General features: G+C 37.6%; 3 protein-coding genes across 4 annotated transcripts; 1 reads left to right on the top strand and 2 right to left on the bottom strand.

Moving 5' to 3' along the window:
• Window positions 1-3,925: 3,925 nt before the first annotated feature.
• On the bottom strand, window positions 3,926-10,572 carry LOC147864535 (uncharacterized). 2 transcript variants are annotated; one of them, XM_087320445.1, is made up of 10 exons: window positions 10,033-10,572; window positions 8,311-8,508; window positions 7,704-8,201; window positions 6,969-7,053; window positions 6,043-6,105; window positions 5,691-5,848; window positions 5,503-5,578; window positions 5,338-5,397; window positions 4,895-5,002; window positions 3,926-4,818 (listed from the first exon to the last, which is right to left on the bottom strand). In XM_087320445.1, exons 1-10 carry the CDS (start codon window positions 10,515-10,517, stop codon window positions 4,630-4,632), a joined length of 1,920 nt encoding a protein of 639 aa, XP_087176571.1. In that variant the 5' UTR covers window positions 10,518-10,572; the 3' UTR covers window positions 3,926-4,629. The 2 variants fall into 2 exon arrangements, with proteins under 2 accessions (XP_087176571.1, XP_087176572.1); XM_087320446.1 differs by having other exon boundaries at window positions 6,969-7,049; window positions 7,700-8,201; window positions 10,033-10,571.
• A 2,086-nt stretch (window positions 10,573-12,658) lies between these two features.
• Window positions 12,659-16,034, bottom strand: LOC147864536 (AT-rich interactive domain-containing protein 1-like). Its single transcript, XM_087320447.1, has 2 exons — window positions 15,907-16,034; window positions 12,659-14,171 (listed from the first exon to the last, which is right to left on the bottom strand). Exon 2 carries the CDS (start codon window positions 14,127-14,129, stop codon window positions 12,957-12,959), a length of 1,173 nt encoding a protein of 390 aa, XP_087176573.1. The 5' UTR covers window positions 14,130-14,171; window positions 15,907-16,034; the 3' UTR covers window positions 12,659-12,956.
• Window positions 16,035-22,940: 6,906 nt separating this feature from the next.
• On the top strand, window positions 22,941-25,126 carry LOC147864537 (uncharacterized). Its single transcript, XM_087319175.1, has 3 exons — window positions 22,941-24,252; window positions 24,411-24,724; window positions 24,820-25,126. The coding sequence occupies exons 1-3, from the start codon at window positions 22,962-22,964 to the stop codon at window positions 24,943-24,945; spliced, it is 1,731 nt and encodes a 576-aa protein (XP_087175301.1). The 5' UTR covers window positions 22,941-22,961; the 3' UTR covers window positions 24,946-25,126.
• Window positions 25,127-25,146: the final 20 nt, after the last annotated feature.

The raw sequence follows: 25,146 nt of genomic DNA on the forward strand, positions 1-25,146 counted from the left end.
TTCAAGTGTGACTGAGATTCAATGGGGATCAAATCTTGGACATGTATAGTGTCTGAGTCATGCTGGCAAAACTCAATAGCAGTTTGGGAAGAAAATGGAGATGGACACACATTTGTGGAAGGTATATGGCATTAATGTAGTGCTTGCAAGAGGGCTAAAGATATAGGAAGAGTAGCAATCGACTCATAGAAAGGAAAGTGGTCCATCATTCTTCCACAACAACGAAAGGGAAAGACTTCTTCTTCTTCTTCTTCTCTATCCTTTTTTTTTATCGTAATTAGCCTACAAACTCTACATCTTGGGTGTGAAACCCAATTTTCTCATATCTCTATTACTTCATACATAGAACCCATGACCTCTTGGTCTCTATTGGGCAGCTTACCAATTGAGTTACATCCATCTGGGCTCTCTCTCTCTCTCTCTCTCTCTCTCTCTCTCTTTTTCGTAAATAATGGCTTTCATTACGAAAGAAAAAACACCACCATGACTAACTTACAACAAACTATAGAACCCCTTCTATCTAGGGATCTAAAGAAAACTACGACACCAAACTCAATGCCACCCTACACACCAATTCAAATGGCGAATATGATGATATGTGACCTTGCAGAGTTCTCTCTCTTCTTGGTTGAGATTTTGTGACTTCTCTAGCACTGTCAATTGCCACAAAAGAAGTCCTTTTAACTTAAGAACATATTTTCTCACCCCAACTTGTGAATAAAAAATGAAGGCATTCCGCATATTCCAATTGAACCATAGCCCCCAATACCTCAAGAACTCAAAAATAATTTGAAAATGAGGCATCTGTTCATTGTTCTCTATATGTGAAAAACCCAACTGAAGGAAGATAGACTTACTCCTGTTAGAGACATCCACACTAAACTGATACACCTCCAAACCATCCTTGCCATCGGGCATGAAATAAATCGATGCCTACTATGTTCCAATTCCACCGAACAAAAGAAACACAATCCTTTAGTAATGTTTCTTCTTTTAAATGCATCCCCTAATGGTAAAGCTCTAACCATAACTCTCCAAATAAATACCTTGGCTCGTAGCATCAATCGAGAACACCAACCTGCCTTGATCACATGAAACCACCAAGTAATGGGCTTATGAAAACCCCATATCTTTATAACCCTTTCTTCCAACCATTTATGTTTGTCAATCAACTTGTGATAAGCAACATTCGTTGAGATCATAGTCAATCTCTTATTTCCAACAAACCTCCAATCAAGCTCTTGAGATCGCCCATCTAAATCAGGAATTGGCTCATGCGAAGATAGTATTTGTTGCAACTTATCCCAAATAAAGTTATAACCTTTTGGAATACGAAATGTTGATCTTATTGTTCGAAAAGCCATTAATCTTCTTTGTGAAACCAACATAGCATCCTTAACTCTTACCAAACCCAATCTAGCCATCCAATTAAATTGAAGGTTAAGAATTTGTTTACCTTCCCACCTCAACAACCTTGATGTTGCCAAAACCTCCATTTGTAATGAATTGGCACACCCCCTTTCTTGTGGGGGATGCCATTCCACAAAATCCAACATACTTTGCCAAGATGTCAACAAATGATTAACTATCATAGACCTTGTACATTTGACATCCCTGTTAGAATTAATTACATTCTACCAATTCGCTTCAACCTTCATGTTTCCAAGCTTTATTCCGTTCTTCTCTATAAAGTATGCCACCATTTCTGTCCAAGGTTGTACACCTTCAAACATGAATCGAATGAAAGTAAATCGACAAGCCACCATATGCTCATATAGATTCAATATTGATGCCCCACCAAGACGCTTCGGAGTATAAACATGATCCCATGCCAACCATGACAAGGCACTTTTCCCTTTTCTTTTCCATAACAACATTCACATCGAGCGTGACAACATTTCAAGAGCTTTCTTTGACCATGGGAGCAAAGGAAGATAATAAGATACCATAGAGACCATAATCGATTGGACCACCTTAAGTCGTACATGAAAAGGCCAAAATTGAGACCTCCAATACATAAACTTATCCTCCAACCTTTTGGATACCCACTTAATAAGTTTCACATGAGAAACTTCCACCCCAATTGGATATCCAAGATGACGTCTCTCTCTCTCTCTCTCTCTCTCTCTCTCTCTCTTTCATGTTCGTATGGACCTTGACACATGACTTGTTTGGCGCACCTTGTGTTTTTATGAATACCAACGTTGTGGGGTAAGGCAAGGTGATAAGCATATGATCCAACTCACTTAAGGATTTCAAAGGGGCCACAATATCGTGGGGCTAACTTACCACGCTCGCCCGTAGACAATAGCCTAGAGTCAGTAGGTACACGCAAAAAAACTTTTGGACTAATAGTAAATGTGCAAGGACATCTATTCTGGTAAGCATAAAATCGGGTGTATTCCCACCATATATATATTTGTCACTTTAATGTTTGCTTTAAATATTCAGGTTCTGCTAGAAGCGTTTCCCTCTTTACAACAACTCAGTATGGAAGTAGTGTGCTCAGTGCTAAACATGTGTGAGCTTTTCACGATGATTTGAGGGGAGCTCTATAAAAAGACATATGGGGATATCCTACGACGGTACGAACTTCATTGCGATGTAATAGCAATGATTGAACTAGCACACTACTAGAGTGCCAATAGACATCTTAGTGTTAGTATGGTGGTTGCACTCTTTAAGGCCACCCATGAGTATGCCAAATGTTGTGACAAGTGTTGATGTGATCAATACCCCCTTAAGACAGATTTATAACCTCCACCACTTGAAAGCAATCAACCATTCGAGAATAGTGGGCACAATTAAACCAACTTCAAACTGAAAATGCTACATAATCACCACCACTAATTATTCGATGAAGTAGGCTTACGCCACGACATACATAAAAAGCAACCTAGAGCTAAAACTTTGTTTCTATAGGAAAGAATGGTCATTCGTTTTGGATGCTCCCTAGAATTAGTGAGTGATCGGAGGGTCACATTTTCTAAATGAAGTAGTTGCATACATTACATTATATCATTTCAGCCCATAACAAGAAGTCCAAATCTTTGTACAAAAGATATTATGCCTTGCCCTTATATAAAATATTGTAATTTGTAACATTTAATGTAAGCACCTTACAAAAACATTAAGGTGTATATGAAAATTAAACAAAATGACATAAAATTCGAAAATGAACTCAATGAGAGATATAAGGAAATTTTCATGTTTAAAAAATGCTAGTAATCGAATCCTAAAATATGTGGGCATTCTGTGAATTCATCAATGTAGCGAAGAGTAAAGCTCTTCCACCCTAGCTTACCAAACTACTTTTGAGGAAATAACCACTAGTCTTTGTACCAAATATATTATCTTCAATCTTTAGATGTAGTCAAACTACACAAATCCTCACTTTTGCCAACATGGGTATATGATATATCCAAGAGTTTTGCTGAAACAACTATGATGCTAGTAAACATTTTTCTTAGTTTATGTTTGCTAATGCCATCTTATTCAAATTTAGCAAGGCTAATGATTTGTTATGTTTTTGCTTCTTGTCTAATGAAGACTTGTGCTGAATGTTTACCTTATGTATCCTAATACAAAATATATGCCTAGAGAAGAATCATCAGCTCCAATAATTTAAGGCATACCTATAAGAAGGAATTATTCGACAACAAGACATGCTTAGAAATTGGCAATCTTTGCGTCAAGTCCAACAACTATGTGCTTAGTCATAAGGGAATGAGTCCATTATTTGTGCACATCTTTACTAACACCTTATAACACTCTTTTATCTACCTTTCTTGTTTTGTTTACAAGAATTTTATACCATTTTACAAAGCGTTGAGCACGTGCCGAGTGCACACATAATTTTACATTTGCACAAATAATGACACAATGTTCATATGTTACATTCTTGAGCAAACCATCCAACTAGGAATAACATGGAATGCTAGAATGTATATTCGATCCCATCTTGTTTACAAAAAGAGTATATGTTACAATAAAATGTACAATTATAATCAATCAAGTAATGAGTTAAATTATGTTTTTTCTACCCCTTCATCTGAAGTGAGAAAAGAAGAAAGAATGTGTTGCATGCAAAATGTGTCGCTGTGTACATAAATTACAGGACAAAAATAAACCCATCTCCTAGTGCATGCATACTGTATAATAATCTAGTTATAGAAAATGCCACCTTTTAGTTGTCCAAGAATCTTTGGGATCGATACAAAAGATAACAATAGGTGACCATTTTTCCATGCTCCCTTAAAACTGTGGTGTTTCTAGTATTGGATCAACCATCTTGCATGTGTGTTGCTTCATTTATTGAGTATTTGGGATCAATCATCTTCGATTTGGACAAGCTTTTAAAGTCTCAAATCTATCTTCTCACCAAATCTGATGCTCTTTCGGAGATGTGTTAAAATCCTATTAACAGGTGCAAAATATTTGTAGCATCACCAGGTACTAGAAATGATTAAAACATCCAATCACTCAAGCCAAACTTCTCTTAGTCAAGCTTTGGTTGTTCCATTGCTTCTCCATTCATTTCCTTTAGCTTCACATGGTGACAAAACCTTCTCCTTTAAATCTTCTTTCTCCCATTTAAGGTTGCATGTAATCCATACCTGGCAAGCATTTTCATGAAACGGAACTCCTGGGTGTAAATTTAACATTCCGTATGAAAGGATGTTGCAATAGTTGATCAGCCACTGGTCTTTTTAAAGGATCTACTTGCAAGCAGCTTCTAATAAAATCCTTGGCATCTTCAGGAAGATCGTCAGGGATAGGAGGTAATTCTCCATGGGCAAGTTTCCACAACGCTCGATGCTGTACCATAAATTCGTAACACAATTTCAGGATGCATTTGAAAGAACAAAGATTGCATAAATGGAGTGACACATACCCATTCAAGATCACCAAATGGAGGGCGGCATGTCTCCATCTCAAGAACTGTACACCCTAGACTCCAAATATCTGCTGGAAAGCTATATGTTTTTCTTGGGTCAATTACCTGTTATTTGAGAATCAAGTCATATACTGTTATTTGAGGTACCACATTGAACATTATGTGTGTGTGTGTCTAGAAAACTAGAAACAATGTGGGAGAACTAACAGAATGCACACTCATTTCATTTATCCATATCCATAGTTTTCAAGCATTTCCTATTGCTAGCGTATACACCATATTCCACTACAAAGCCAATAAACCTAGATTATTAAGGAGAGATGATACACTTCTAAACATTTGGTAGATGGCTGTTAACTTGACGAAGAAAATATCTTGATATCACTTTGCACTAAAGCAAGGCACAGTTTAAAAAAAATTGTCTAGAGGATGCCACTCACTTCTGGAGCCATCCAGAAAGCACTCCCTTTGCAAGATTTAAGCTCATTTAATCTTGTCACCTGTGTAAACATTTCAAATACATCATATAACAAATGCACACATACGTGAACAAACAAATGTCAAATTGTATTTTAACATCTACAATTTCCATCAAATAAATCAACCTGTCTAGCCAGTCCAAAATCTGCAACTTTAACTTTTCCATCGATATCGACCAATATATTAGCACACTTGATATCTCTGAAAATAAAATTTCCAAAAGTGGACACATTAATCTAAAAGTCAACCAGGTCACTTACAAACAGTGATTCTTATCTCGACAAATACAAAATTCTACTATAATGACCATCACCTGTGCACTATTCTTTGGTCATGCAAATACTTCAATCCATTCAAAATCTGTCGAGTGTACAGTCGTATTTGTGGATCATATAATTTGTACTTCCGAATAAGAGAAGCAAGTGAACCTTTTGTAGCAAGTTCAAGGAAAATATACAGCTTATCAGAATCCTGTAAAACAACCATCCAGATAAAGAAGTTGTAAGTAGCAACAGATGTAAACCTGTAAGTCAGAAAATATCAAAGGACAACACAGGAAAGGAATGCAAGCCCCTACAATTTTGATTTTTACAATCAGGTAAAAGGAATCAGAAGATATTTTGTAACTGCATAACAATAACAAAGAGACTTTAAGTGACACTTACCTTTTCACTACCAAGATATCGGACAATATTATCATGTCGAAATTTGCTTAAGAATTTGATCTCCTGCAAACAGAAACTTTATATTAAAAGCGTAAAAATGAGATAACCCTCATTTCAGAAAACAAAACAAAAATGCCATATGCCATAGTTTTTTGCCGTTACATAAAACATAATTGATCATTACATTAACCAAAGGAGGATTCCGTTCATTGTACGATATCTATTTGGTACCTTTCTTCATGTGTGCATGCATAAAATATCTATAGAAATGCACACATGCATGGCTATATTTTTGAGAATTGAACAAATTGAGTAATATCTTAAAATATCAATAGTTTTATCCATAGTATAATTTGTTTTTATAAATTGTTGAGGTTGTAACATATCGTCTTTGTCCACTTTATAGATGGACATTAATCAATTTGATAGTCTTCTGGTTATATAAATCTCTAGTCTTTTGGCTATCTGAATTATGTTGCTTCTCCAAATAAGCAGAAATGGCTGCAATTCTAATGGTTGTAACATATCATCTTTTTCTACCTTATAGAGGAACATTAACCAATTTGAAAGCATGCTGGTGGAGATCGGTGCTTTCACCTTACAAAGAGGTTTCGAACCAAGTAAATAATGTAAAATTTCAGTGTATTTTTCAGAGACTTTGTCAGCGGACTACGACATTTCATAGAGGAGATTGGTGTGGAGCATAAGAGACTAACAGAGGGCACAAAAAAACGTGGCCAAAGAACGAAATATGTATTGATATCTCTGGAAGGCCAAGATAGCCAATGTGGCCCAAAAAGTAGTCACAACCGAAAACAAATTCTCGTCCATGAAGAGCAATCAAAGAATAAGCAGCGATTATTAAGTAAGTTGAACTTTGTTTAAAGAAAGATCCAAAAACTCAGAAGTTTGAAATGTTCAAGTACCTGTCCAAGCTGTTCAACACATTGTTGAGTCTTGGTATCACTTAGTGACAGACAAACTTCTTTCACTGCAAAATATATTCCCTCCCTGACAAAATGGACTAGAGATTAGGCATGCCACGGTATGAAAGTAAAATATTATAACACACTTTGAGCACTCTTCTATCTCATTAAAGGAATCTCTTCTATATCAATTTTGTGGAAGCCTTGGAATGTATGATGACATATAATTAAATTTCCTTCTCTGAGTGGTTGCCTAAAACTTGCACTCTAGACGTGAATTCTGACTTTCTGTACTATTTCATTTGTCATATGTATACTGACTTTACTGAAAAGTGAACTGTGAAACGAAAAAGACACCAAAAATAATATCAGCCCAAGTATATTGGTTTTGCGTTCTTCTTCTCTTGATTAAGGAGATGGTCCTCGATGGTAGCAGTTAACCTCTCTCAATATTCATCCCAAATTCTTGTGAGAATGATACAATACATTATGTAAGAACGTTCTAGATCATAATTGCATCCATCTCTCTGCCCCCTACCAAGGTTCAACAAGCAACACAATTTTATGCAGAATGAATGTAATGGTGGTGTTTTTATTTCACAGTTCACAATTTCGGTAGACAGATGACAGATGAAACTGTACATAAAAGTCTGGATTGACGTCTACTGTTCCATAAGCAAAGTAAATCACAGAATTTAGCCACACAAGTGGTGCATAGTTTTGAAAAATACGTACTCAGACAACCCCTCATATACTGTTCCGAAGGATCCCCTACCTAACACATCCAGTTTTCTCCATGAATGGATAATTATATCACTTCTGCTAACTAGCATAGCAGATTCCTTCCTGCTAAGCACCTTTAATGTTGGCGTGGGTTGGTTTTTGACAAGATGTTCTGGGTGTTTTATTACCTCTATTTCAGAAACTCTCGGCTTGTGTTGGTTATTTACAAAAACGTCTTGGTGCTTTATTACTTCTATTTCAGAAACTCTTTTTTTATTTTCCTCAAGCAAAATTTTGTCTTCGTCGTCTTCAGAATCGCCTTCAGTTGATTCATCATCACTATAAATATCAGAAGAGTTAAAACCATAATCGGTATGCTTATCTGGTCCAAAGCTCTCGAGAAGTTCAAGCGTTGACATCATAGACAAAGGTTTTTTCTCACGCATCAAAGGTGGAGGATGTAAGGGCCCTGGCATTATCTGACTACTCCCATTCAAATTCTTAGAAACCCTACAAAGTCCAACACATACGCCAATAAATATATGTGATCTCTAGATATAAAAATGTGCATCATAAATAAAAGTTTGAAAAAAGATTCGGCTTGTAAAATCCGCTATACCTTTTCATATCAACTCTTTTGTCCTGTTTTTTTATTACATGGATGCCTACACTGGGATCATTGACCTCATCTCTTTCTGTATCACACTCTATGAGATTAATATGCTTGCTTCCATTGGTTATCCAGTCAAGCTCCCCTGATGGCTGCTTGGCTACTGATGAGGAATGAAAGCCAAATATATCTGCTTCTTTTGAATTCCTACAAGAACCACAAATAAGTTGTAATAAGAGCTCACAGTGTCAGTTCGAGACTAGAGAAAAAAACTGGTCTATTGTACTCCCAATGTAATGAGACAAGTTAATGAACCAAATAATATTTTGACTATAGTAAGAGAGCCTCGAACAATTCCCATAAATTTGTGGTATTTTCTTATAATTTCCTATTGGAAAGGGAACTTGCATTTTGACCACGATATATAACTTTCCCCCTGAAATCATCAAGTTCCTAAATTCAGCTGATTAGAAAATATTGTTTTTTGCTGTGGAACTTGAGGAAATGATACTTATGAACAGACTTTCAGTCACAGGATCTAAAATCGATCAATTGTCTAATTGTTTGCAGTTTTGATGGTCAACTGCATAAAATTTCTCCTAAATTCCTATACAACGTGTTATTTTGTCATAATTTCCTACTCTCTCATGGATGAAGACAAAATGCTGCCACTAGTGAAGAAGACTTTCTCAGATGCTGGCGTAGCACTTCAAGAGATTTAATTAATGAACTGATAATTAGAAATGCCATCTCAGTGACAGGAAAATGATTTTTTTCTATAAGATTATGATATTTTCACAAAGTTTGTTTTCCTGTTTTATCCATGAAACAAAGCTGGTTAGTAGAGAAGATTTTCGGAAAGAGTTTTACTAACCAGATATTTCAGTGGCATATAATCTAAGTGAGAGGCTCTAAAATTCCTACCTTGTCTGATTATTCCAAGTGTTAATCTGGAGAATACATTAATTTTTCTTCTAAGTACTATCAATTCATGAAACTTCCTCATAATTTCCCATTATTTCCTGCATCACAAGGTCTGAAATGCATCCATCGGCGGATCATTCAGAGTTTTGATGCAGAAGTACGTGAACATTTCAATGTAATTGATAATATCATTTCCAGTGAGAGGATGTAAAAGATATACAAAGTCTGATTGTTGACCGCTTTGATCAGGAAATATGAAAAATATGGCTAAAATCCTGTGAGATCTCGTTATTTTCGCATAATCTTCTATTGATTGACGAATGACAAGGTCTAAAAGAAATATCTCATATAGAAACCATTATGCTTATTTTACAACAATATTTCACTGAGAGAATCTAAAAGACACACCCAATGTTCAAGATTTTCATAGAGAATTATATGTTTAATTCACGACAATATTTCCACGAGCAAATCTAGAAGCATATCTAGTCTGATTGTCCAAGAATTCTAAGATTCCTTCACAACGTGAGAGAATCTAAAACACATGCCTAGGCTGATTGTTCAGGGTTCCATGATTATTTCACGACTTTATTTCTGTGAGAGAATCTAAAAGACATAATTGGTCTGATTGTTCACGGTTTTCTTACGGAAATCCACGATTACTCCACAATAGTAACTCGGTAAGAGAGAAAAAGACAGCCTAGAAGACATAGTTAGTCTGATTGTTCACGATTTTGTTATAGAATTTCGTGATTATTTCGCAATATTAACTCATTGCGAGAGAAAGAGAGAGCGTAAAAGAACTACCTTCTCGGATTGTTCAGATTTTTGTGCATCCTTGAGGTAGGACTTCGATCTAAATCACCAGTTCTATTATCCAAATAGGAAGTAGAATCAGCTTCATATAACCTTCCTCCGGATTCTCTGAGTCTTCCAGCTCTACTTTTGAGATGAGAGCCAGAGGCAGGGTTTCCATCTCCTCCACCAGAGATGCGAGTGAATAGATTTCGGTCTGAATTATGAAGCTTTCCTGACTCCCAAGCAGCGACGGATATGGCGAAAGCATCCGGTCCACCAGATATACCAATCTGCTCACAGATCATCTGAAACTCACCAGAATGAAGACCAGAGACGCGGAAGCTTGTTGGAGAGTCTCCTATCGATGGTAGAGAAGAAGAAGGCGGAGGAGGACGAGATGGAAAGGAATCGTAGTCTGCGATTTTCTTCGCATATCTTCTCTCAAGTTTCTTGCCAGAAGAAGATCGTGAAGGCGTGGAAGGAGGAGAAGCCATGGCACATTCGATCGATCGATGGACGAAAGGCCAAATAGCAGCAGCTGAAGAAGGAGAAGAAGAAGAAGCAGAAGACGACGACGAAGCAGGAGAAGCAATTTTCTTTTATTTGTATTTTTCGAAAACAATAATAGCTATTATTATTATTATTACTACTACTACTACTACTATATACTACTATTACTATTATATATTATCATTATTACTATTATTATTCTCGTTATTGTTATTTTTATTGTTATTATTACAGATTAGCATTATTTCTTTATTATTATAATTATTGTTATTTTTATTATGATTATAATTTATAATTATTATTATTCTGATTTAAATGTTTTCCTTTCTTCGGCATTAATAAATAAAAATGGCTTCTTCTTTTTTCTGAGTGATTTTATGAAAGGGTTCATGGATTTGCTTACTATTTGTTTTATATCTTCGTTGACCATTTCCAAACCTTTTAAAGAAGAAGCCCTCTCTCCTTACACATCATCATCACCCACACACACACCCAAGCATTGTCAAACCCATAGCATCTCTCTCTCTCTCTCTCTCTCTCTCTCTCTCTCCATAGTACAAAGAGATGGGCGGGGCCATGTCTGGCACATGGGCCCTGGACGCCCCCGTATCGACTTACATGGTTGCTTCAGAGACCCATCTAGAAGCTAGAGAGACGAAGATTCGCTCGCAAGCTTCCTTTCCGTATGTACCACGGCTACAAAGCCCAACCACAAATGGCAACACACACCATGCATGTGTGCACCTCATCTTTTCAGAACCCAAATACGACGACATGGCTTCATTATGCTTGCATTGACCATATATATATATATGTACGTGAACCATGAATAACATTCTTACCGCCTTATGATTTAACTCGATACGTCAATGTCCTGTCGTAGCTCCCCCTCTGGAATGTCAATGGTGACAATGACAATGCTGACACTTAGTGCGATCATTTGCAAAGTGACACCAACAACGATGCAAAATGGTCTACCAATGACCCTACCCCCATTGCAACACGCACATGCACATGCATAATAAAGTTGTGGAGAGGAGACATTCACCAAATGGGTTTGTTTGTTGTGTTTGGGATTTAGTTTTTGACAATGCAACAAGCAAAGCCCACGTTTGTTTGCCATTTGGACTTGCTTTACAGTGGTGAAGTGCGTCATTGTTTTTTCTACAAATTCATCAAGTGACCCGATTTTGCTTCGCTTTTGATATCAATCAATGACTATTTTATAATTTTGTTAAGAAAATCATAAATATAAAGATATTTTTACCCTACCTTTTCCCTTTCTGTAAAGGCCTATTTTCAAAGCGGGTGGACATATATGTGCTTCCGTATACTAAGTAAATCATCCTAGTTCTCAACTCTAAAAAGTCAAAAAGGATTTGTGCAAGGTATTTTTGGATAAAGTTAACTTTTAATAGTAAAAAAACAATGACAATAGCATCCAAGAAAGAGTCTTTAGCCACAACTTTCACTCTTTCATTGACAATTTCCATGCCCATGACTAGTGAGTGTTTGACGCAATCCTCAATTCAGTTGCAACCCAAAATAATAATAACAAGATAACTTAATTCTCTCAATTACCAATCATTTATGTGTAAATTGATTTATGAGGATTGACAACATTAATCACAAATTATATATAGTTATATATGAAATATGCTTCACTATTATAAAGTGCATTCCTTCGATCTCAGGAAAGTTTCTTGAACATGACACTTTTCAATAAAATTAGCGATTACAAGGGCATTAATCTATGCATACAAGAACTTCACTTGTAATGGAGAACTTACCACCTAACCTTCATTAAAGAAATTTAAATCTGACACTCTAAGTTGTGCTCTTTATGAATGGACTTTATTATAATCGACATCATTTTTCAGTTACTAGGTGAACTTGCAGAATCTAGGGGTTGAATGCATATCTGGGTTCAAATCTTACATTTTTACTGAATGACCATGATGGATGTATGGGTTGAAAATTGAGAGAACCAAAGTTTGATCCTCATCATGTGCTAGGCTTCGTCTCATAGATCACAATCAGTCTCTTGTGGATGTTAAAAAGACCTCTCCAATGCTCTCTATTCTCAAACATATTTCAGATATTGCACACCAGTGAAGATGCATGGTACTCCACATAAATGGACATGTATATTACAATTTTATGTTCGGCATGTTCCCAGCAGATATAGTCAAGGATAAGGGAAACAAAGTATTGAACTATAATATATGTAATCAACTGCAGGCAGTACAGCCATTCCAAAATGAAATCAGCCAAGAACCTTCAAAATGAATCTCTATACTCTCGGTGGTTGTTCAATCTCCCCCACCCCCTCTCCAATTGCTTGGCTAGCTACTTCAGTTTCTTGAATGAAAAACTACAAGCTCTTCAATAGATAGAACTTCTTAGACAGTGGATTTCCAGTATTATTTTCTAGTTTTCCAATTTTCTGTACCAAAGAATTCTTCCATCAAACCCTTGGTGGAAATGAGCTTGTCAACATCATCTTGATTTGTGAGAGCAGATGGAGAATTCCAGACCTCTTTTGCACACCCCTCAGCAACAACATGATTTGTTGTTTGCTCCCATGCTAGCACTTCCAATGACTTAATCATTCGACTTGAATCTCCTCCTCCAGAGGACACCTTTGTCATTGTCTTCAATTGTTCATGAATAGAATCATCTTTAGAAGAAGGTTCCACACATATTTTCTCATGTCCAGGTATATCCACCATAAATAAACCATCAAAATTATCTCGAATCTTTTTGTTGCTATCCTCTTTCCTAAATGAAGCAATGACACCATTCTCTTCCTCATGCCATTGGATGGCATCATCGACCTGAGATTCTACTTGAGATTCATTGTCCTCTTCATCAGAGTCCAGCAGATTATTATCACTATCCTTCTCATCATTGTCTAGGACCATCTCATCATCATCACTATCAATATTATCTGGGATGACTCTATTTTGAATACCCCTCCTCCGCAGCATAAACACATTGAAGTAATAGCTCACAAGGTCTGCCATACATTTTGACGGAAAAATATCTTGCAACTTACACCAAAAAGACAAAGGGCTCCTTCGAACAGCATCATGGAAAGCTAGTTCCTCTTCATCAGTCCAGTGTTCTGTCACAATCTCTCCCATCTCATCAAAACCCCAAAGAAAAAATGCATCACCCAACTCATCTTTTAGAAGCTTCCTTTTCTCTTCAATGTGCAATCTTACACATTCAAGTGTACCCTGAATGCTACAAGCACATAACACATGATGATATTTCAGTTCTTCACCAAAGGTATTGACTTCATCTTCTTTTTGTGGTTGTGGCCATATACACTGCTCAATCCATCTGAGGTCACACGCTTTATCATCAAAGTCCTCCCTTTTTCCATTAGGAATGATTACATTAGGCAGCTCAGCTTGATAATCTGATCCTACTGGAACTGCTTTCCGGACAGGAACAGAAGAAACCTGTCCATCACTGTTAAACTCCTCAAAGGAGCTTCTTATTATATGATACAGTGAACCAGGTACATCATACTCAGGTACAATGTGATCCGGTGGACATTGTGGACACAAAAGACCCTGACTGCCCATTTTAACCACATACCCTAAGAATTTGTATGTGGAACCTTTTTCCTGCAAAGTTACATCTGATAAATAAGCATATTGAATAATAGTTTACTTCAAAGTTTCACATTTATATGTGGATTTTTCATTTATGATGTTATGTTTTTGGTAATTTCTCTTTTGCTTATTGTTGGTTTGCTTTCTTCCATTTCTTTCAAGGAAAATGGATCCATTATGAAAATCAGTGACAGAATCTGGTGGATATGTTCTCGTCTAACTCTACAGATTTTCTTCTGTTTTCTGGTATTTCGCTATGCTTCCACGAGTTTTGATAGTTTACATATATCCTATAGTCAACGGGGAAGATGCAGGATTGAGATACAGAGAACATATAATGACATAAAAACATATCTCCTCATTCAATTAGGGCACAATATTATGAGCATTAGAAGAAAAATTGTAAATTTACTTCATATTTTGATTAGAGTTCTAATTTCCCTAATGTTCTTGAAACATTCTGAAGGACTTTTCAACATCAAGTCTTTTAAATCTCCACAAAGACAATTCAAATGGCTGTAATCCTTTTGGTTTTCTTTCAAGTGATGAACTGTAATTTCTCTATTCTCTGCCTCCTTGTTTCCCTGTTTCTCTATTGATGGCTTGTGGGGAAAAACTAATAACAAAATGAGTTCTTATATTATTAATTGCACTGAACTCATTTTAATAAAGCTTCTAACAAGACAATGGGGTCATAGAATCACATAAAGTTAGACCTTAAAACAGAGCAATATGCTCAAGCAATCATTAATGATTTCCTACATACAACTTGAATGGGAATTTTCTTCTATTTTGCACACATTGTTCTTCATAATTTTTATTGAAGGAAAATATCTCATTGCAACATGCATATTTGTGTTGGTCCTTTAACCCTAAAGACATTCAAATATGTCTTCCAAGTCTCACTGCAATATTCTTTCATCCTATAACCAAAATTTGGTATATACTACAACATGTGAATCAACCAATTACTGAAAGCATTCATTCATCTTTATGCAAAGAATTTTTATAACATGCCATCCCAATCAGTTCCCTAACTTGAGAAAGCATGTTTGTCTGTTTACAGCACGTTATACTTCATATGCGTTTCAATTTTCCTATTCTCTCTCTAGAAATACACATAAATTTTACACCCTTAGAATCTCACTAGAAAATGAATTCTATAAGCTTCAATTCAGACACGAATGATAAAAATCTGAACTAAGAACAACGAACTCTTACATTCTTTCAGCAAAAGGACTTCTTACAGAGAAGTTAGGTCAATAAATGACCATGCCAGGAAAACTATATTTGGGATATTTATCACCAAATGATTATGTTTGTATTTGTTGTTTAATTCAGCTAGTTTTACAATGTAACAGCAAATCCTAGCAATATTCACCCAAACAATGCCACACATTGTTTAGATATCAGTCACTAGCCCAAATTTCTATAAATGCAAGGGTTGCATATAAATTCTTCCAACCCATCTATACTAAAACCCCATTTAATTAAATAAAGCCATTACGGTCTATTGTTTTCCTCCCCTTTTATTAACCAATCGATTTGGAGGGGAAAAATAACAAAACAAAAAAAAAGGTCCAAAAAACAAAGACCAATTCAACGCAGAGATAACGACAAGAAAGAAACGCTGAGAATCAGAAACCCTAACGCGGGGGGGGGAACAAAAAAACAGAGGCAAACAAGAAAGAAAGAAAGAAAGAAAAGGAATAGGAAAAGAAAACGCGGGGGAAGACGAAGATCTCACCTTGGCATGGATATAATCAATCAATCACCGATCGAAGACGAAGGCAGAAAAGAAGGATGGAACGGCAGAGGTTTGCAGAGAGAATCGAAGGACGAAACACCTGGTGATGTGGCTTGTCTGTCTGTCTCTCTCTCTATCTCTCTCTCTCTCATCAGCCCATGGTGGCCCCACATTAACATGGACAGGAAATGGGCCTCAATCCATGAACTTAATATGTATATATATGTATGTACATACATATGTACATATATACATACATGATACATATATCATCAATACAAGTCTTTCTTTCTGTCTTCTTGGAGCATTTCTCCGACTTATCCCTCCTCCTCTGGGCTCTCCTTGTACCACTTAACTCTCTCTCATATGTTGTCCGTCCACATGCGACACACATATCATATTCGGCATCTTTACCAATCTTCATCGAAGGCAACCACTGCCATCCATCATCACCCGTTACCACTATCACCGCTGTCGGCGAGCCTTCATTCTGGACGCGAAATATATATACGGTACGATGCCCTTTGTCTTGTCTCGCTTCACCCGTCGTCTTTCATATGTTGGGAGCTAAACTTCACTCTCCGATGGTGTCCCACGTGCGATTGACTTATCATTCAGCATCAAAAATGTTGATCGCCATCAAAGACACCATCATCACCATCAATGACACTATCATCGTTGCATATGCTTCATATCAGACGCAAAATAGAAGTAAGATGTCCTTTGTCTTGTCTAAATTTGTTCGTCGTTTTTCGTATGTGAGAGCAAAACTTCGCTCGCAGATGTTGTCCACATGCGACAGACATATCATTCGGCATCAGAAACGTCACCGTCCTCGAAGACATTATCATCATCATCGTTGACACTTCATTCTGGATGTGAAATTTATGCATGATCTATTGGTTGGCTTGTCTTGCTTCATCCCTAATCTTTCATATGTGGGAGCTAAACGTCGCTCACCGAGGTTGTCCACATACGACAATCAATGTATCATTCGGCATCAGAACCATTACCATTGTCATCGAAGACACTTTCATCATTGTTGATGCTTCATTTTGGATGTGAAATATATGCACGATGTCCTTGGGCGTGTCTCTCTTTGTCCATTGTCTTTTGGCATCAGAACCATTACCATCGTCATCGAAGACACTTTCATCATTGTCGATGCTTCATTTTGGATGTGAAATATATGCATGATGTCCTTGGGCGTGTCTCGCTTTGTCCGTTGTCTTTCGTTTGCAAGAGCTAAACTTCGCTCACAGATGTTGTCCACATGCAACAAACGTATCATTCAGCATCAGAAACTTTACCACCATCATCATCATTGTTGACACTATCATTGTAACTGTCGACACTTCATTCTAGGCGCCAAATATAAGTAAGATGTCCTTTGGCTTGTCTCGCTTCTTCCCTCATCTTTCATATGTGGGAGCTAAACTTTGCTCGCAGATGTTTTCCACATGTGATAGACATATCATTCGCTATCAGAAATGTTACCATCATCATCGAAGACTCTATCATCATCACCGTTGACACTATCACCGCCGCTAACGCAAGTCATTTTGGACACAAAATATAAGTACAATGTCCTTGAGCTTGTCTCACTTCGTCCGTCGTCTTTCGTATGTGGCCCGAGCTAAACTTCATACAAGTGGTGGAGTAACATTTTTCCTAAATACCCCTTCCTTATTTGCCAACATCCATAAAAAATCATTCAAACACCCGATCACAAATACATGAAAACTAGAATCACATATAATTGTAACACATCTTCACAAAGTATAAAAAAATGCTAAAGACATTTTTCTAGCATGTACTCGTAAGTATATATATATAAACATTAATAGAAACATAATACTCGTGTATATATAAACATATACGTATTTGAACAAATATACACATCAACTTCCACACACACATTTACATTTCTATATGCACACACACACACATTCAAATATATATACACTCTACATTTCAATGTACATTCCTCTTGCACATTAACATACACTCTTACACATAAGCATGTACATGCACATAAATAGGTCATATACATAAGTATACTTATATGCTAAGGGATATAGAAACTTGCACATATATACCTATACTCAAACTTGTACCTACACATGCACATAGTCCCATTGTCAAAGTCTATAAAATCATCCGAAGGAAATTGAGACCAACTTCAACTGACATGGATGAGAGTCTCGAATTCATCAAATCGAGCCAAACATATCTTCCCTAGTTCATGTTCTTAGTAGTCCCGCTCACATTTCACACGCAAATAACCTTAGCGAAGCAATGGTTTCCACACCCTTATTTGCTCATTGTTCCTACTTGTTAGAACTCAATATGTCATACTCGTATCACAATTTTGTGAGAAAACCAATGCCTAGGAGGACATGGCTATGTTCCTCTTCATATGGAATGTTTACTACCTATCACAATACATCAACACCACCAATGCTAAAATCTTGAAGAGAACAAAGTTTGGTCTCCACATAGATCATGACCACGTCGCCAATTGATATCACCAAGGACCATTACTTCATTTTCTTTTTTCTTTTCTTTTACAAGAAAAGATACTACATTAGTATTAAGAACGCCCTGAAGTTGTACATGTAATATGTAGATATAGGTAATTACCCCCGTGTTAAGATCTAACTATCAACTTAAATAAATAGTTCGGTGTAGAGTAAAACCACTCCACCTTGTCAAAAATCCGCCTATAAATATTCATTTATTCCATAGGGCATGAAACTCCAATCATGATAGCTCTGCATGTTGTGTATTGCCTTTTATTTTATCTAGAGAACCTCTGAGGTTATGCACAATATCTATCCAAATCCAAGTAATTATTTGAATAGGTCTTTCTGTCACATTTTGGAATACCTTCAAATATCTAGCCTTCCAAATATACCAAATTGTGATACTTCTTACGAATTGTCATATTTATAGCTTACTAGTCCTTATTTGTGGATTCAAGGGTATAATGGTTTTTTGTGTCAAACAATGTGTCATAAAACGAACATCTACAACATCCTCACATAGGTTGAGCTTGTACAACCGCCCCAATGTATACCCCACTGGAGGATATATTAGTATTAATAATGTTAAGATTTTTTCCCATATTTCCATTGCCAAATCCCAACTCCACAAACCATGCTTAGCCATGTCCACTAGATTCATACAATTAGGACACATACTGTTTGCATTCAACCCTTTTCTCCACCCATTAACTAATACAACTTTGTGAATCAACAATCATCTAAAACTGAATTTTTCCTGCTCATTTTTATGCCCAACAACCATTCTCAAATTTTCTTGAGTTGTGAAGAAAGTTCATTCCATCTTCAAAAAACATTTGCATGTGGTTCCCTCCATGACCTAGCACTATTAATAGTTTCCTACCAATCTTCACAGAATACTGGAAAAAAGGCACATGCTTTACCTTATCATGAAACAATACTTTCCAATAAAGTTCTTTAGGATCCCAAGTTAACCTAGATATTGGTCTCCTTCATAATCCAAAACCTCCATGAAAGATTCACTTTTTGTTGATCCATATCTAAGGACTAGTTTGATCTATCATTTGCTACCACCCTCACTTTTTTTTGTAAACAAAAACAAAAAAAATCAATTTCCATGTGTGTGTAATGTAACCTACCATTATCATGTTCATCAAACGTCATAAAAGTTTCTTCCCCAATATTATCACCAACGTTCTTTGATATGTTGATGAGGACAATAATGTGTCTGAGCACCTATAGATTATGTTGGTCCCCAGTCTAATTATGCCCATGCACATCGTGTATGCCCTCCAAGCATATGTCCCCTATGGTCAATGAAAATTGAATTCCAAATCAAGGGTTGTCTACAAAATTCAACTTTTGTTTTTGGAGGTCATTTAACTAAATCGAGAGAGACATCCTTCCATGAATTAATAACAGATTGAGCAAATTTATCTTCCCATTTTGTAGAAATAGCAATCTTGATGTATTCCACAATATTCCATCTAATATTGGGCTTCCAATCTCCACTAGTTTTGGGTCAAAACCTTTGCAATTTCTACATCAACATTTTTTCCCATGGTTCTAGTCCTAGTAACAATCCACTAATCACCAAATTATTCACAAGCAAAGCTTTTGACTATTGTAATGGATCAACAATCCCTTGATCCGATGTTTTAACAATTGTGGACCAAGAAACCTCTACCCTTGCATGACTTCCTTCATTGCCAACTCACAAATAATTCCTAATCAATCTCTATGTTATCCCATACATGATCTAGAAAAACTCCATCATGACATACTATATCAAAGACTAGATAGAAGAACTTGGTTAAATACTACCATTATGATCACAAATGATAGTTTGGCTTTACTCCAAAACAACAATTTTTCCATATTGCCAATAACAAAGGAGCAACTTGAATACTAAAATATTCAAGCCTATGTCGCACCCCAAATATTTTATTGTGGGTATGAACAAGTACCATATGACCACTCTGCACCTTATACACATCTATGCACATTGTATGACATGTTCCCTTGGCAACTCTTCATCCAAGAGTTATACAAATACTTCTATACAATATGCTAACTTTCCCAAGAATCCCTTCAATCTAGAGTTTCTATACAACTCAAGCATTTGTTTCACCACCTCCCAACATGATTGGGAAAAATCGATCTGAAAGTTATCCATAAGTCATATATAGTGAGCTCCTATGCACACATATTGGTCTAGTGAACTTCACCAACACCACCCTTGACACCATGATGGAACACATCCTAGACCTTGACCATCATCCATAATCCAATATCTTCACTTGTAGGGCCTAGCCCAAATCTCGCCCACTATCTAGGTCCTCTAGTTTCAACAAGTAGTTTAATGTACCATATGTTGATATATATATATATATATATAGCCGGCCACAACCGGTCAACACACACAAATGAGGAACACAAAGATCAAGACAACAAGAAACAAAAAGTGCTGACACACAAGATCTTATAACATGGAAACCCTAAACGGGGAAAACCACGGGAGTCCCCAAACTCCAAAACAAATCACTATGGTAAGAGGAATACACAAGAAACTCTATGGCAACAACCTTAAGCTCCTCTTCGTCTAGCAACTGTTACAGAGTCACAACTCTCACTCTCTCTCTCCTACTCGCTCTCGTTACACACTCTGATACACTAGTTACAAAATGCACACACAACTAATTAAATGATTTGTCGTAGGTGTATTTATACTAATACACACTATGGGCTATTTTCAAATATGACCCAATCGGCTTTGGCCGATTCGGCTATTAGTTGAGCCGCTTATTGATCGATTGTCGGTTAATCGAATTTTCAGCCTCGGCTTATCTCACCAGTTGGTGCTAAATTGACTCCTGACGATCCGACTCCTTGTGCAATATCTAAATTTCGAATCTGACAAGCTGACTATCATCTAGCTCTTCAGTCGATTGGTTTCATCCTGATCCAACTAGTTCTCCATCCTATACAACTTGTCTTCTTCCCACCCAGAGGCACTAGTTTTCCCAACATATTCTCCTTGGGTGCGGGCCATTCTTCAGTATACCCTTTACCAACAATTGTGTATTATGTGCAGCTCCAATCAACATTTGACCAACTTAGAACTATGAATACAACGTGCAAGATTCCACGATGGTCTCCATCCACCATATAGAGGCCAAACCCATGCCACAATATGAACGCGCAACCCACCTCACATAGGATGGGCACTTCTTGCACCAATGAAATTTGCTTCGGGGTCAATTTTCACAATAGTTACTAAGTTTTATAGGCATCTTGGCTTCCACGGAGTTGCCTTTATCTTAGCTACTCTTATAGCACTCATGTGAAGATGTGCTTATGAAGAAAAGCACAATAGTGTGAAAATGTGAGTGAGCACACCTTATTGTAATCCATGTGAACTATCTCGTTACACAAAGAACTAGATTGTGATATCTAGTTAGTTGATAATTGTAAATGTAAATGTTAGTTATGGTTATTTTCTTTGATTCCTTCTCTTGCTCACACCCCCACTCTCACACATGGACTACGCTTCCGCATACACCAACTCTATGAGAATTAGATTCTTTATAAATGGCATTGGACTTTTTCATTCTTGAATGTCATCTTTGGCATGCAAGAGGCAAGATACCAATGTTCCCTTAGTTACTTTGATTATTTGCTGGAAAAACATGAAAAAATTACGCTATGAATTGGCCGAGTTGTTAAACATTGTGCCCATCCGCTTACTTATGGGCTAGGGAGTAAGAAGATACCGAAAAGAGAGAGCATAACAATTTGGAGGAAGAAGATACAAAAAGGAGAGAGCCTCTAGTTCTTTGACATGGGATTTGATTGTGATCAATGGGGCAAGGGAGTGTTTGTGAGAGTGAGGTAGATCCATAATGGTTATGAGCTAGGGGAAAGGTCTTGTTGAGTTAGGTTTCTTGTAGGATCCCTCCTCGAGAAGTGTTATATAAAATAGTTTTGCGATGATTCGTGTCTAGTGTCATAGTTAGGTAGTTCATAAACCAGAGCTTTGGATTTCATTGAATCATAATATAGTCATAGAGAGGTCAAGATAAACGAGAACTTAGAATAACGAGTCTCTCGTGACCCAAACTCGAGTGTGATTGGCGCACAATATTCCAAGCCACCTTCCATATCTTCTCAACGCACAGAGCTAGCGAGATAAGGTTGTGTTTGCACTCAGGGAGGACAACTCTTATGGGGCAGCATTTTAAGGGGAACTCTAATCAATATGGCACATCATATTGTGAATTTGTGACTAGCATGCTTGGTTTGTTTGCTTGTCACGTGACATATTAGGGTTTAGGGTTTCTCAACAAACCCTAAAATGTTAACACAAAACGTTAACATGTCACGTGACAAGCCTTAATATGTCTCACGTGACAAGATGACACGTGGCCAACATGCGCAGCTACAGGTTGTCGAGAATCTAAGGAGAGAACATGAGCAGCTCCTCCAGGTGTGGAAAAAGAAACTGAGGGATGTGGTGATGATGGTGCAAGAATGGTGAAGGCTGCAATTGTATGTTGGTCTGTACCAGACCAAGGGATCTCTGCAGTTTCCACTAGTAGCAGGAGAAGAGCCAGAGAAGAAGAAGAAGAAGAAGATGAAGAAGAAGAAAGTGAGGATCATGTGGTGATCAGGTTGGAGGAGATTAGGTTAGAGCAACCAATAAGCCATGATTCTGTGGAGGTCCTCCACACCTTCATCCTCTGCACTGACCTAGACCTCTGCTTCTGCACTCCCCTCCATCATCATCATCATCATCATCATCATGTCCCAAGCACCAACATGAGCCCTGGGTCTGCACCCTCATCACACCATATCCATCCTTTTCATGGACCACACAATCTCCTTCTTCCTCATCATGATGATATCTACACATCCATCCCAGGGTTTAGTGCAGTCGGAGTCATCACGGAGCTCGGGTCCGGTGTCCTCGCCCATCATGTCGGCCAACGTGTCGCGTACTGCACCTTCCCGATCAATCTCGGTTCGTCCAGCACTCGCCACATCCATGGGCCCGGCCATGTGGTAGGGCCATCGCATGAAAGATCAAGGGCTAACATTCTATCGGAGATGGGATCCGATGCGGAGGACATAGCAACACTTCTTCATGACTCAGCCGAGCCGGGGCCATCGGACCCCCTGACATCTGAAGGTGTGGACCTACACAAGCCCGCATCGCTCGGGCCCAATGATGACCGGGACCTCAGTATAATGGCATTGCGAGAGACACACGATGATGTCTCGTATACCACTTCTGTCAATGTTGACAAGACCCTATACAACCATGGATATGGCGCGGCGCTTGAGCCGCTCGAGTTGTCGGATATGTATCGTGGTTTCTTACCCCAAGCCATGGAAGGCTATAATGTCTCAGCACTTCCGTTCCCTCGTGTTGCCCAATATTATTGCTCTGTGCCCCCCTCATCCGCACCCATTGGAGCTCATTGTGAAGCGAGAATTGTCCCCGTAGATCGCCTTATCCCTCTTCCCGATGATATCGATGACCGTACCGTGGCAACTATCTTGTTTCCGGGATTGATAGCAAGCACACTCGTCTACGAGGGGAAAAAGCGATGGATGCAACAATCGTCGTGTCTACACATCGAGCGTGACATTATCATGAAGGTCTTGGTATATCCAGCTGTGGGTGTATTGGGCTCATTAGTATGTCAGTTGGCAGTCCATTTGGGAGCATTTGTGATAGGGGCAATCCCTAAGGGCGCGGTATCATCGGACCAAGAATGGAGTCATCAAATTGTGTTCACGGATTCTGTCGACTTCTCGAGTAAGACAAATTTGTGTTCGAGGTTGATCATTTATACTAATTGTCTCCACATCCCATAGCATTTAAATTTGAGTCTAATTCTATAGAGAAAATGTTGGAATTGTAAATGAGATCATATGTCCCAACTTATTCCGATCCATATAATGGTTATATTCTAGGCAATGTTCAAGCACAATTTGGAGGAAACGTGTCGATTGTTTATGATCTTACCGGAAAGGGTCCACTTGAAAGTTGCATAGATTGCCTTGAGCTTGGAGGTATATACATTAGCATGGAGAGGTTGATGGGAACTCTTCACAATGAAGATCATCATAGTCGAATTACTGACGAGCGACAACTTCCCGGAGAAAAGACATTGATCAAGATCCACCATGCTGATTATGTGAGAAATGAGAAGGATCTTATTCAAAGTGCATGCGAGCTCATTGAACTTTACAGACAAAAACAACTAAAATGCCCTGTCGTCAATGAGGTAAGCCAGCTTATGTTATGAACTTCTTATTGCATGTCATTGAATGAGGTTAATTAAATCTAATTATTTTCTTATCATTTACAATCATTTTGTAGTACTCGTTGGAGTTGGCTATACAAGCTCACAAAGATGTACTTTCTCAAGTACAACTTGGTGGCCTTGGGGTTTGTCTTTTGAAGCCACCCGCACAAGATCCGAAAAACATTCCCGACCTCTCTTAATATCAAAATTCCTTCTAAGGCATTCACATGCAATGATAAATGCAATCCAAGTTATTAAAGTTAAACCATGCATTGTTTTACTAGTTTTAGAACATTTATCAATCCTTTGTGATTTAAAAATACTCACACATTGGAGCCTTTGTTTGTTGGTGTTTCTATGAACTATTTCAAATTTGATTGACGTTTATAGAAATTGTGTTT

Source organism: Azolla caroliniana, unplaced genomic scaffold (assembly GCF_043228905.1).
Source record: "Azolla caroliniana isolate FFs.n. ecotype wild unplaced genomic scaffold, voAzoCaro1.0.p SCAF_5, whole genome shotgun sequence".
NCBI classification, from domain to species: domain Eukaryota; kingdom Viridiplantae; phylum Streptophyta; class Polypodiopsida; order Salviniales; family Salviniaceae; genus Azolla; species Azolla caroliniana.

Coding starts and splice junctions, on each gene's coding strand:
- LOC147864537 (XM_087319175.1), top strand. CDS start 22,962: ATGGTGAAGGCTGCAATTGTATGTTGGTCTGTACCAGACCAAGGGATC. Junction 24,253..24,410: donor GGATTCTGTCGACTTCTCGA/GTAAGACAAATT, acceptor GTTATATTCTAG/GCAATGTTCAAGCACAATTT. Junction 24,725..24,819: donor AATGCCCTGTCGTCAATGAG/GTAAGCCAGCTT, acceptor ATCATTTTGTAG/TACTCGTTGGAGTTGGCTAT.
- LOC147864535 (XM_087320445.1), bottom strand. CDS start 10,517: ATGGCTTCTCCTCCTTCCACGCCTTCACGATCTTCTTCTGGCAAGAAA. Junction 5,579..5,690: donor GACCAAAGAATAGTGCACAG/GTGATGGTCATT, acceptor TTTTATTTTCAG/AGATATCAAGTGTGCTAATA. Junction 5,003..5,337: donor CTTTCTGGATGGCTCCAGAA/GTGAGTGGCATC, acceptor CTCAAATAACAG/GTAATTGACCCAAGAAAAAC.
- LOC147864536 (XM_087320447.1), bottom strand. CDS start 14,129: ATGGGCAGTCAGGGTCTTTTGTGTCCACAATGTCCACCGGATCACATT.